Source organism: Hemicordylus capensis, chromosome 2 (assembly GCF_027244095.1).
Source record: "Hemicordylus capensis ecotype Gifberg chromosome 2, rHemCap1.1.pri, whole genome shotgun sequence".
NCBI lineage: Eukaryota > Metazoa > Chordata > Lepidosauria > Squamata > Cordylidae > Hemicordylus > Hemicordylus capensis.
In genome coordinates this window covers 95357504-95370592 of record NC_069658.1, presented here as the reverse complement: position 1 = coordinate 95370592, position 13089 = coordinate 95357504, and the positions used below count along the sequence as shown (strand labels likewise).

Sequence of the window (13089 nt, the reverse complement as noted above, 5' to 3'; positions counted from 1 at the left end):
TGTCACAGGGGAAACCATTGTCTGAACTATTCTAATCTTTGTAGGTGTAGACATGTCACGGCATCTAAATATCCTTTCCAAAGTCCAGCTTCCTCAAAGTCCAGCTTGCGCATCCATAGAGTGTCACAGGGGAAACCATTGTCTGAACTATTCTAATCTTTGTAGGTGTAGACATGTCACGGCATCTAAATATCCTTTCCAAAGCCTTCATTGCAACCCTAGCAAGTGCTAGTCTGCGGCGTACTGCTGGATCCTTTACTGTCGCTGGTCAATCCTAAAAGGCAGAAGCTATCCACCACTTCACTGTCTTCATTATCAATTCTGAGGCTGGTTGCTGTACTCATTGTCATGTTCGGCATATAAGTTGAAGAAGTAAGGAGAAAGTATACAGCCTTGTCTTACTCCTTTGCCGACCTGGAACTAGTCTGTTTCACCATGTTCCATCTGGACTGTGGCTTCCTGTCCTGTGTATAGGTTTCTCACGAGAACAATGATATGTTCTGGGATGCCCATTTTCCTAAGTATATTCCACAACAACATGCTTGACATAATTGAAGGCTTTTCTGTAAATAAAGCACATATTGACTTCTTTTGGTATTCTTTGGCTTTCTCAATTATCCTGCATGCATCAGCAATGATGTCTCTTGTTCCTCGGCCTTTTCTGAAACCAGCTTGAACATCCGGCATTTCCTTTTCCTCCTAGGGCTCTTATCTGTGTTGGATGATCCTGAGCATTATTTTGCTAGCATGTGAAAGTAAGGATATTGTGTGAAGCTTTGCCCAATCTGTTAAGTCTCCTTTCTTTGGTATGGGTATGTAGACTGACCTCTTCCAGTCTGTTGGCCACTGTGTCGTTCTCCAAATTTGCTGACATAGTTTGGTTTGAGCCTTGACTGATTCTTCTTCTGTTTCCTGCCATATTTCTGTAGCTATTCCATCAATTCCTGTAGCTTTCCAACTTGGTAACGACCGGAGTGCTGATCTAAATTCATCTTCCCATACTAGAGGTTCTCGCAAGTAGGGAATAGCTTCTAGAGTATCTTGGATGTTGATGTTCGTTCTGTACAGATTTTCAGTATACTCCTTCCATCTCTGTTTGATCTTCTCTGAATCAGTTACTATCTGTCGTTTGGCATCCCTTAACATGCCAATTTGAGGTTGAAACCTCCTTCTGAGTTCAGAGATCTTTTGGAAAACGCCTTGTTTTTCCATGTCTATTTCCATCCTCAAGCTAGCATTATTTTGCTAGCATGTGAAAGTAAGGATATTGTGCGAAGCTTCTTTATCAGAGAAGAAGAAAAATAAAGTGAAAGTGGTCCAATACATATAAAATAACTGTTTAAATTAGTCCACCATTATTTTCCACTATTGAGATAACAGCAGAGCTGCAATACACTTAACAAAAAACTTTCTGAATGGAAATAGCTTTGAATGAAAGAGCCTTAGCAATGATATCCTGACTAATGAAGCTCTTGTGGAAGGATGTTGCGCTGGTGCAAAGTAGTGTTGGGTTAAGTCTGGAGCTTGCATTACACACTAGCACTGTGCTACCATAAGCCTGCTTGTGCAACATGCGGCACACATTTGTTCTAAAGGGAACTTTTGTGCAAGAGCACTATAGTGCAGTTCTGCAAACCGTTTGGGGGGTGGTCACAACGGCGTGATTTTCTTGCACTAGCTCAGCTTTGTTAGTTATGCAAACACTTCATTACTCAGGATGTCAGCCAGTATCTTTTACACAAATGCCTCATCTTTTACAGAAACAAATGATGACTGCTTGTGCATGCGCACACATACACACATGCACAGAGCTGTAACTACTCACCGTTGCTTGAGTTCCCCGCTGTATGCAATCACTTGGATTGTAGTAAAATACCAACAGCCACAGCAAAGCATCTGAAAACTCTGCCATTGACCCCCACAACTGCTCTGCTGCAATATCAGCCCATTCTCCAAAGTGAACCAACAAAAACCAGTTCTCAAAAAGGTCATCACGAGATCTGAAACAGCACCAAAACATAATTCAGCTTTTCCATCATTACTATTTTACATTCTATTGAAGATCCCCAAAAGGTGTTGAACCGGAAGTTGTACAGATCCATCTGCACAAGACAAGATAACGGTGGTGCAACATTATTCCACACTTAAATACTTCTTTGAGCAGAGCGCTGCTAGCAATCAATTTTCAATAGACATTTAAAAATTACAAAAGGGAAAGGATGTTCATAATGTTTTGGACATTTTATTAAAAACTGCCATACTCATACTCTGGGTCTTCTGGGTTTAAATTACTCCTTTTACACTGCAGATGAAACACAATCAAACTTCTTTTGCTTCTAAAAAAAATTAAATATATCATTTTTGGGAATACTATAGAGTATATCTGAGAAGCTGGCAATAGTTTTTGTCACCGAGGATGCAATCCTGTGCACAGTTTCCTAGGAGTAATTCCCACTGAACCCACTGGAACTTGCTTCCAAGAAGACATGAATAAGATTGTTCTGTAAGGATCCTAAATTGCCTTCTACCATGCACTTTGCACTTCCAGAATTCCACCAGTGCATGAATGCAAATAATATCTGAGGAGATTATGATAATGATGATGATGATAAAGCTTACTAAGGATGTCAATGGCTCTCAGAAACATATTTTAAAACTGCAAGCCAAACATGTCCAAAAGAGACGGGGACATGACTGGCAGAGACTCTCGAACTTTTAAAAGACTGAAATTGCTCAGTTGGTTTGAACTTCGCAAAACAAAACAAAAACAGAGAAGGTAACTATAACAGCTGTTGCTTACCCAATACAATTAGCTTCTACTGTTGCTTTGAGCATTTCAACAATGTGGTTCAAATGCCAATTTAAACCTGTAGCTGGCAAATCTAGAAGATAAATATTAACAGAAGTTGCTTAAACTTAAAGAGAAAACTGTGCTCCATTTTGTATTAACAGAGTAAGAGGTGGGGAAATTAACAAAGCAGAAGGTTTCTAGATTATTGGTCTCAAAAACAAACAATCCCAAGCTCTAGTAATATGGCAAAAAGTCCATAACTGATCTTACCTGAAGGATGTTTAAGGAAAGCTGACACAAGCGAATGTGGATTATGGGGGAAGTAGGCCTTCAGTGGAAACTTTTGCTAAAATGAGTCATTTTTTAGCAAGAAAAGAAAAAAGATTATACTTGTAAATTTCCTTTAAAAATTCTTTAAAATAGTATACCAAAAATATCAAATATGTATACAACTATGGCAGAAATATTTCCTATATCTACTTAAGAGAAAGAATACTAGCTGCACCTGTACAATACAACAAATGTCACAGCTTTTGCAAAGGAAAGTCTGTTAGAATTCTTTGAGTATGTTATCATACCAGCAGAAATGAGTGAATGAATAAAAACTGTTCTGGATTCTACAAAAACGTAGCAGTCATGGGATAAGACAACAGATTCGTTCTTGGATTGGTAAGGATAGTGTTTTAGGAATCAGAGGACAGGAATGAAATTGTAGAATACTGCTGACAGTACCACCTAAAATTGTTGGAGGATGATACTGTTTTTGAATGATCCCCAGATAAAAAGGTTTCCTGCAAATAGAAAACTAGTATATAAAGGAGAAAGGTTCTACCCTTCTCTAACCAAGGAATTTAAAAACAAACCAAAGAAGAAAATGCTTTTAGCAAAGAGAACATTAAAAATGACTACTGCTCTTTATGACAGCATGAGTTAACTAACCCCTTGACTAAAACATTCTTTTGGAACAATCCAAAATCTAACTCTTCAACTGAACAATTATAGAATGAGATGCACAACAAAAGTATGGGCATAGTGTTCACAAGAGGTCAGTTGTCTGAATCTACCTTAAAAAGAAGGTCTAGTCTGGGAAACATACCAACAAGGAACCTGTGGCTTGGGGGAAAAAAGTCATTTCCATGGCACAGTGGGGAAGCAACCTGCCTACAGAGCAGGAGGCTGTTGGTTTGAATCCCCGCTAGTGTGTTTCCCAGAATATGGGAAACTTCTATATCAGGCAGCAGTGATATAGGAAGGTGCTGAAAGGCATCATCTCATACTGCGCCGGAGATGGCAATGGTAAACCCCTCCTGTATTCTACCAAGAAAACCACAGGGCTCCAGTGTTCCCTCTAACAGAGATTCCCAGCATCTCCCGCTGCAATGCCCTTTGGCTGGGGATTATGAGAGTTGTAGTCAACAACATCTGGGGATCCCTGTTAGAGGGAACACTGCATGGCTCTGTGGTCACCAGGAGTCGATACCGACTTGACGGCACAACCAACCAACCAACAGGATCAAACAGGAAGTTTTCTCCATATCCTCTAGGGCAGGCTTCCCCAACCTGTGGCTCTCCAGATGTTGCTGAACTACAACTCCCAACATCCCTAGCCACAATTTATTGTGGCTGGGTATGCTGGGAGTTGTAGTTCAGCCACATCTGGAGGGCCGCAGGTTGGGGAAGTCTGCTCTAGGGGTTCAAGAAAACCCACAATTTAATCCAAATAGATTTATTATAATATAAAGTAGGAAACTGGGAAAACATGCGCATTTCCAATCATGAAATCAAAATTGTCCAGGAAAGGCAAAAGAAAGTACTTCCTCACACAACACATAATTGGTTTACAAAATTCACTACCTCAGCATGTAGTGGTTGACCTTAGCTCAGATGGCTTTAAAAAGGATTAGATAAATTCATGTAGGATGGATTTTTCAATGGCTATTATCCATTACATATCAATGAATACCTACAGAAAAGCAATTTATCTCTGAATACCAGGTGCTGGGAAAATACCAGAAGGGGTGATCAACACCTTCATGCCCTGTTTTGAGTTTCTCACAACCAATTATGTTTGAAAGGAAAGTCTTGGATGAGATGAACCCTTCATCTGATTCAAGAAGATAATCTGTATGTTCTTGTTTATTCCACATTGTAGGTCCCACATGTCAATGTTGTTGCAGGTCTTAAAGGCAAAACCATACAAGCAACCTCACTGTCGCCATAAGCTTTACAAAAGCAAAGATCTAGGTTCATAATGTTTAACCAAAGGTTTAGGCAGATATGTTTGGAGAAACATTTACTATTCTGAAGCTCCTACTAATATCACTGAGTAGGAGCTTCAGAATAGTAAATTCTGCTTAGCAACAAAACATAATCTCTAAAGCAACATGGGCTCCTGGCTATTGAAGGGTGTGGGACTGCAGTTGATGTTCTCCATCCAATCACCACCACCACCCTGCGGCAGCAAAATGTTCAGCTGCCATGTAAACAGAGCCAATGAATGTGCATGGCCTATTCGCAAAGACAGCTGCAATTTCAACCCTAATTCAACCCTTTGAAACTGGGAGAGAGATTTAATCACTGTGCTAATTAGAGACAATTATTGCACTAGTTCCAGATGAAGATCCACCTTTCTACTAACCAACAATCCTCCCCAAAATGTGGAAGATCTAATGCAATACCCAAGTTACCTAAAAAGGGAAAAACCTGTACAGGAGAAAAGCTTGAAAGAGCTGACAAAATCATATCGTTTCAGTTCACCAGGCATGGGATGCTTGTGCTGCCTAATGCTAAGAAGGAACAACCTCAATAGTACTACTGAGAAATAAACCTAGAGGGAAGAATCAGATGCTCCGTGGGGTTCTTAGGACCATTTGGCTGTAAAAGCAGGATCAATGAGCTCTGTTAATCATCCAGGGAATGGAAGGAGCAGAGCCATTCTGGCTACTCAAACTTGGACAAGGAGGCAATTTGATTTTATTCTGTAGAAGTATATATACACATGTGGGAACGTATTCCTGCCGATCAACGACTGCTCAGGATCCCTGTGAATTAGAAAGGTGCATCAAAGTTTTCCATACTACTTCAAGCCTAAGATGCATTGGTACATATACTGGTAAAAGGTGAAAAGAAAAACATGTGGGCAGACTGCAAGCAGCACATCTCCTTTACTCTGAGCTAATATTAAGCAAATGACTGGTTTGGAAAAGATTTATTGGCTTTATACATACTTACATTTGACACCATTTAAGGCATCTCAAATTCATCTTGGCATTCATTTACTGCAACAGCAAGGTATTATTTGACTCATTATTTTCCTTCAACACGCTGAAACCTAAAATTGTTCTCTTTATACTAAATTTTGGAGCATCTTGGTTTTAAGGGTTTTTTTAAGAATGAAAAACGGTGCTCAACTAACCTGCTTATTATTCTCTTGGTAAGCTTGAACAAAGCACTGTGTAAACACCTGCATTATGCTCATTACTTCTGGTGCTCCATCAGTTTCCAGCAGTGCATTCCTGAGCAGTGAAAAGTTTAATTATGACAGGTCAGATTATGAGTGTGCCAATCACACAGCCATTAATTGAGAGAGGAAAAAACCAAATGGGAGCATTCTTCTCATGCCTTGAGCTGTGCCTTAACTCATCTAGCTATTATGCCAACTTAGGAAAGAAAGAACACCAACTTCACTTGGACCCTTTTCCAGAAAATGAATACTTAAGTAGCTTTCTATAATAGCACAGCTATTCGAATAAATCCAATGGTAGCTTGAAATTGGCAACCTCCAACCCTTCAGCTACAACTGCAAATATCTAATATTATTTATATGTCACCCTTCCAAAAGTGGCTCAGGGAGGTTTACACTAAAGTAAAAAATATGTAACAAAATTTTAAAAACCCCATTAAAGACAGATTAAAATCACAATTAAAACTAGTAGGGCTGAGAGAGATTCCTGCCTGCAACCTTGGAGAAGCCTCTGCCAGTCTGTGAAGATAATACTGAGCTAGATAGACCAATGGTCTGACTCAGTATATGGCAGTTTCCTATGTTCCTAATAAAACAAGGTATCATTAAAAGCCAGGCTTGGGTCTTTAAGGCTCTCTTGAAGGCATCCAAGGAAGACAGTCATCTTATATCCAAGGGGAGCATGTTCCACCACCTAAGGGCAACAAAAGAGAAGGCCCTATCCTAGGTCGGCACCAGATGAACCGATGGCACCTGCAGACGGACCCCTCCTGATGATGGGGATCCTGGAGAGAAAAATGCTCCCTGATGCACTTCCCCCTCCGGTGCTGCATTAAAAATCGCTGGCATGGGGTGGCTGTATTCTCTCTTGCTGCCCCGCAGGGGCGTAACTATAATAGGACAAGGGGAGACGGTTGTCTGGGGGCCCCCTGCCTTGATTGACTCCCCCAGCCATGCCCCCAGATTGACTCCCCCAGCCATGCACCCGCCTGGGCTTCCTTCAGTATTCATCCTGCAAAACTGATGTGAGTGTTAAGACCTGGAGCTACCAGAACAGCATGTCTTTCTCTAGTGCCATTAAATGACATGCACCATCCACAGTTTACAAAACCTTTAAAAAAATAATTTAGGATGATGTTCTATTGTGGCACATAGGAGATATATATAAAAAAATAAAAAATTTACTATGTTTTTTGTTACCACTATCCAGCCTCATTTAAGATTTCTTCACTTCATGAGCTGAGCTTCAGTGGGGGGGGGGGCATTTTAAAATCTTGTCTCTGGGCCCACTCCAACCTTGCTATGCCCCTGCTGCCCCGGTCAGAGTAATACCGGAAGTGGCGTGCGTGTGCACATGACTTCAGGAATTACTCTGACTGTGGCGGCAAGAGGGAATAAAAACGCTCCACTCCAGCAATTTTTAATGCAATGCCGGAGGGGGAAGAGCAGTGGGGGAGGTAAGAACACCCTCCCCGCACCTTAAAGAGACCCTCACCCCCGCGTTCAAACCAGTTCAAACTTAAGGGTTCTAAACATGTTCGGCAGTCTGTGTATAGACTGCCAAACAGGTTTGTGCACATCCCAAATTGGCAGCCAGGACAACTGTTTGAAAACAGGCAAAATGTGGTCTCTCTGGTATCCCAGAGACCCCCCCCAGACCCCCCCACTGCCTCTAGTCCTCTGCTGAATTTTCTCCTTTCCCAAGGTTACAAACTTGCAAGTTGAAGTGGCTGGGGGGGGGGGGGGGGGGGAGAACCAGCAGGAGAGAAAATGGATGAAACCAGAGGTCTCCTATTATTTGCCATTGTCTATTTGGATCTGAATTGGTCTATGACTGTAATAAAGTATACTACTACAGAGGTCTCATCCTTTGTTTCCATAGTTCCCATCTGCAATGAAGACTTCTGGAGCATGTTCAGAACCCCCACTGCTGAGCTGAACTCGGGCGGGACTGAAGGTTTTTATTTGTTCACTCTTCCTGAGGAAAAAATAAAAAGAAGAAACTGCTCTCAGAATGCCCTGTGGCAATGGAGACTCCAAACATCTCAAAAGCCTCCATTACAGACAGGAATCAGGAGGGTGTGGGACGAGCTCTCTGCCTTCACCAGTCTTCTATACTGCAGGGGTCACTCCCTGACCCTGAACTTAGTGTGTTTGCGAAAGCACCAGGCTGCGGGGTGGGGGGCATGAAAGGAAGGAAACTAGCAGCAGAGAAGTTTGGTGCTAGTGGAAGACTCTAATTGGGACATTACAAGCAGAGCCAGAAGTTCGTGGGGAGCAGGTTAGTTTTGCTCGTAATGGCTCAGGGACTTATGAATGAGGGAGTTGCATTCTGAACTCTCTGCTTCAGAGAGTTCAAATCACCACCACATCCCGAGTTCTAACTATGTCTTGTCTGTACTTCAACGGGTGGTGGAGGAAGCAGTGTTCTTAGCTCTCATTTCAAAGATGCTCTAATTATTAATTAGAAGTGAAATCACTTGAAATAAAACTTTTGAAAGAAAACCACTTCAATTTTTTTTTAAGTGATAGTTCATGTTTAGTGTCATGGAATTTTGAAAGACTTCCTGCCAATAAAAAACACACATTTGAGTTCTACAAATTCATTCAGTTCCTATGAATAGATAAGTTCCATTTAAGAATGTGAAGAATAAACTATGATCAAGTTGTTTAATCTGCTACTTTTCTTACCCATGTGAAATCAGGAGAGTTGGGTTTAAAAAGGTAATGTTTACATACAACTGAATGTATTCTGTGAAAGAGAACTGAAGCAAAAACTTACAACAATGATTTGAAGCCACCATGTGGTAAGCAATGGATACTGCTTGAGGTTATTTTGATGCATGGGAAAATTCTTATCTAATTCTACCGTTTTTTGGCTCCCTATCAAAAACATTATAGCTAAAAATCAGATAAGCTACACTACTGAAAATTATCAACATCAGCAGAATTATCAAAGCCACTATCAATAAGCATTAATATTCAGCAAATCTTTACAGCTTCCTTGGTAAAGCAAACAGTCATAGGAATTTCTGGTTTTCTGCTAAGTAGCATTAAAGACCATATATTTTAATTGAAAATAAAAAAACCCTCAAAACATTAAAATAGATGGAAGCTATTATGTAATCCAGTCAGTAGTCTGCTTATATTTATTTATCTGTCTGTCTATCTATCTATCTATTTATTTTAACAAATTTCTATACCGCCCAAAACTCACGTCTCTGATATTTAGTTGGGGGAGAACAACTGGCCCTATCCTCCAGTGGCTGTTGCTGGTATCTGCCCTATTTTTCTTTTAGATTGTGAGCACTTTGGGGACAAGGGACGATCTTATTTACGAATTATTTATTTTTCTATGTAAACCCGCTTTGAGAACTTTGGTTGAAAAGAAATATATAAATATTCTTCTTAGTAGCAGTAGTTTCTACAATAGTTACACATTGGAGAAGATCTTCAAAACAGGCAACACAATGACTGAACTGGCTGAAACAATGACTGAACTGGCTGAATCAGCATAAACTTACACATGAACACAATTAAGGACTCTGGTAGAATGGTAGAAAAGCAAGGTAGAAATCTTCTGCAAAAGGTTCAGGGAGGGGGGACTCTCTTTAAAACACCATTTTTGAAACAGTGCACATGTCACCTCTATATGAAAGAGGAAGAATCCCTCTTCCAAGATGGCATCTGCCACTTGAGGTGATGATGTTGTTTTAACTCCAGTGCTAAACACACTTTCAGTCAGCTTCTAAGTCGATTAGGTGTCGGTTTTACTCTTAAAGCAATAAAGATGTGATGTTGGCTAATAGTTAGGATGTTGGCTACTAGTTAGGATGGCTTTAAGAGGGGTTTGGATAACTTCATGGGCTGTTCTTATGTTCTTATAGGGTCTGGGTCCAGGATCACTTTGCATTCTGTTTATTAAGATAAGGCCTTGCTCCAGATCCCATCTCTGTGAGAACTGTCATCTTGTGGACTAGGAGCAGGACTTTCTGCAGACTCTTTTTTGTGGAACTCCTTCCCTAATGAAGCCTGCAGATACCCAACATTATTAACCTTTAAGAGCTCTTAAAGGGAGCAAGGGAAGCTAAGGAATGGACATCCATAGGGCCATAGGAACACAGGAAGCTGCCAAATACTGAGTCAGACCATTGTCTCCAAAAGACTCAGTATTGTCTCCAAAAGACTGGCAGCGGCTTCTCCAAGGTTGCAGGCAGGAATCTCTCTCAGCCCTATCTTGGAGATGCCAGGGAGGGAACTTGGAACCATCTGCTCTTCCCAGAGCGACTCCATCCCCTGAGGGGAATATCTTACAGTGCTCACAAATCAAGTCTCCCATTCATATGCAACCATGGTGGACACTGCTTAACTAAGGGGACAATTCATGCTTGCTGCCACAAGACCAGCTCTCCTCTCCTCAGGGAGAGCATTACAAGGCTGATGGCCAATAACTGAGAAGGGTAGGGTTAAAGCCCCCTGAAGGAGTGTTATTTTCTTGGTTTGTTGCTGCTTCTGCTGCTGTATTTTATTGTTTGTACTGTTGGTTGTTTTAAATTGAGTTGTATAGATGATAGTTGTAAAAGTTATGGAAGGCAGTATAAAAAATTAACTATAAATCAATAAAAAAATCTCACCAAGGGTCACAGTAAGAAATAAAATTTATGTTCAAATCAGTTTTACTCATTTAAAGTGAGTAGATAAAACTCTTCCCCATAAAATCTGTATGCAACCTTACCTGAACATTTCATCAGCAACACTGAAGATGGCTGGATGACATGCAGCTCGGTGCTATTGAAAACAGAATGGAGGGTGGGGGGAGAAAAGTTAGTTGATGCAAAACTTGTCAAACTCTTTGATACAGGACCAAAAACACTCCAGGTTTCCTCTCAAGGTTGTCTCAGAAGTCCAGTTTGGGTGGGGAGAGGTTTTCTTATTATTCCTTTTATTAAACAACAGAGTTGGACTACAGCAAGTTACCAGGAGTTCTACCCGGAGATTCCAACCTACGTTCTGCCCATTCCTATTCTAGAGTATACCCACATGAGGCACTGGCCAAGCATGCTAAGCCTTTTTCAACTCTGAGCTGAAGACCACAGCTTAGAACGCAGCCAATACATCTTCACATTACGAGGGAAGATCAACAGTAGGGATATACATGAGCTGGTTCGGCACTCTTTTTCTGGAAAGCTGAACCGGTTCGGAAGTTTGGTGTTTGAGCCAGTTCAGAGCCCGGGGGGTCCTTAAGTGGCAGGGACAGTGCCCTTACCTGCCCTGCTGTTTCCCTGTACCAGCGCTCTCCCCAAAAGCATTGGTGAAGGGCTGCAGTGTACCTCTTTGCAGCCCCAATGAACATCACCACGCAAATAGCTAAAGTGTGTGTGCACTGCATTTCTTGTTCCTGCTCATGCTGCTTCTGTTCTTTCTCAGGCTGCTCCTGGCACATGCGCTTCTCCTCTCGTTGCTGCTTTTCAAGGCAAAGCCTTGCTTTTCGCTGCTCTTTCTCCTGCTTGAGCTGCTCTCCTTGTTAGCAAAGTTCTACTATATGCCTTTTGTGCCATTTCCACTGTAGACAAAGACTATCTTCCTCTATCAGGGCTGTTCAAGTTCGGCCCTCCTGCAGAGGTTGGCGTACAATTCCCATAATCCCTGGCTATTGGCCACTGTGGCTGGGGATTGTGGGACTTGTAGCTCAAAAACAGCTGGGGGGCCTAAGTTGAGCAGGCCTACAAGACAGTGGTGTGCTTCCAGTTGGGCAAGAAGCTCCTCTTCCTGCTGACATAGATGGAGCTGTTCTTCTGGTGATTTATTTAGTTGCCAGAATCGCTTTCTCATAGTAGACATCTTATTTTCATGCTGGCATTGCTTTTCCAGATCTTGGATCTCCATCTCTGTTATCTCCACCTCTCTTTTCTCCAACTGGAGATTGCCTAATCTTATCTTTTCCTTACATTCACGGTTCTTTGAAGCCTGGTCAGTTAATACTTTAGCTTGTATCAGGAGAAATCTCATCTCCAGCACATCTTTCCCTTCAAAGGGAAGTCCTTTGACCTGACAATTGTCCATTAGAGCTGCCTCTTCCATAGACATGTACTCAGTCATCTAACTAATCTATCTGGTCGCTAATCCGTTGACCTGATAAAATAAAATCATTTTCTGCTCAAATGCTACAAAAAATACTTTTAAAAAAAAAGCCAATTACCAATATTCGCATGTCTCCACAAAAAGTATATATCCCACCTCTACCATCACATGTGGAGAAACAGCTATTGCACCATTAGTACATTGCATATGCAGTTGCTCACAAATATAATACCACGGGTGACATATCCCGCTTCTGCCACCATGTGAGGAGGAACAGCCCTCTATTCCTCCTAACCTTTTTAACACTGCCACCAAGTGGACTTTTGGTATGGCTGGGTCCACTACAACAGCTCCTAAAACAAACACATACACACACCAAAAAAAAAAAAACACCCCTCAGTAGTGTGGAAAGGCTTACAGGCATGGGGTGGAGACAATCAACAAGCTTCTAGGATTGTGTTTTTCCCCCAATTACTTTTAGCAGTAGCAGCAGCAGCAGCAGCAGCAAAAAAAATTTTCAAAACAGTTATTAACAGAGCAGGTCAGGGGAAAGAAAAACTGGAAAAACACATCTATTACCTGACTCTATACTGGTCCCTACTCAGAGTCAACCGTGCTTTCTTGTCAGCTTCTGGCTTGCTGGGTGGTTCTGATTACAGCACAGGTCTGGGACTCAATCCAGCCTGCGTCTTCTTTTTCTTCTTAGTGATTTCACTTGGCTTTGTCTCTCCAGCAGACTGACTTCCAGGGCTCT

At 41.5% G+C, this 13089-nt stretch overlaps 1 protein-coding gene across 9 annotated transcripts in view; it reads right to left on the bottom strand.

Annotated features, from left to right (window-relative positions):
* FANCC (FA complementation group C) overlaps positions 1 to 13089 on the bottom strand; it is a 141623-nt gene that overhangs the window by 10259 nt on the left and 118275 nt on the right. For 8 of the 9 annotated variants that reach the window (XM_053301062.1, XM_053301061.1, XM_053301057.1 and 5 more), the window contains exons 9-13: positions 10990 to 11042; positions 6207 to 6306; positions 3062 to 3137; positions 2801 to 2882; positions 1826 to 2000 (exon numbers count right to left, since the gene is read on the bottom strand). In XM_053301062.1, the coding sequence (XP_053157037.1) occupies positions 1826 to 2000; positions 2801 to 2882; positions 3062 to 3137; positions 6207 to 6306; positions 10990 to 11042 (486 nt within the window). The remainder of the gene's footprint in view (positions 1 to 1825; positions 2001 to 2800; positions 2883 to 3061; positions 3138 to 6206; positions 6307 to 10989; positions 11043 to 13089) is intronic. The other variant, XM_053301066.1, reaches the window with a different exon arrangement.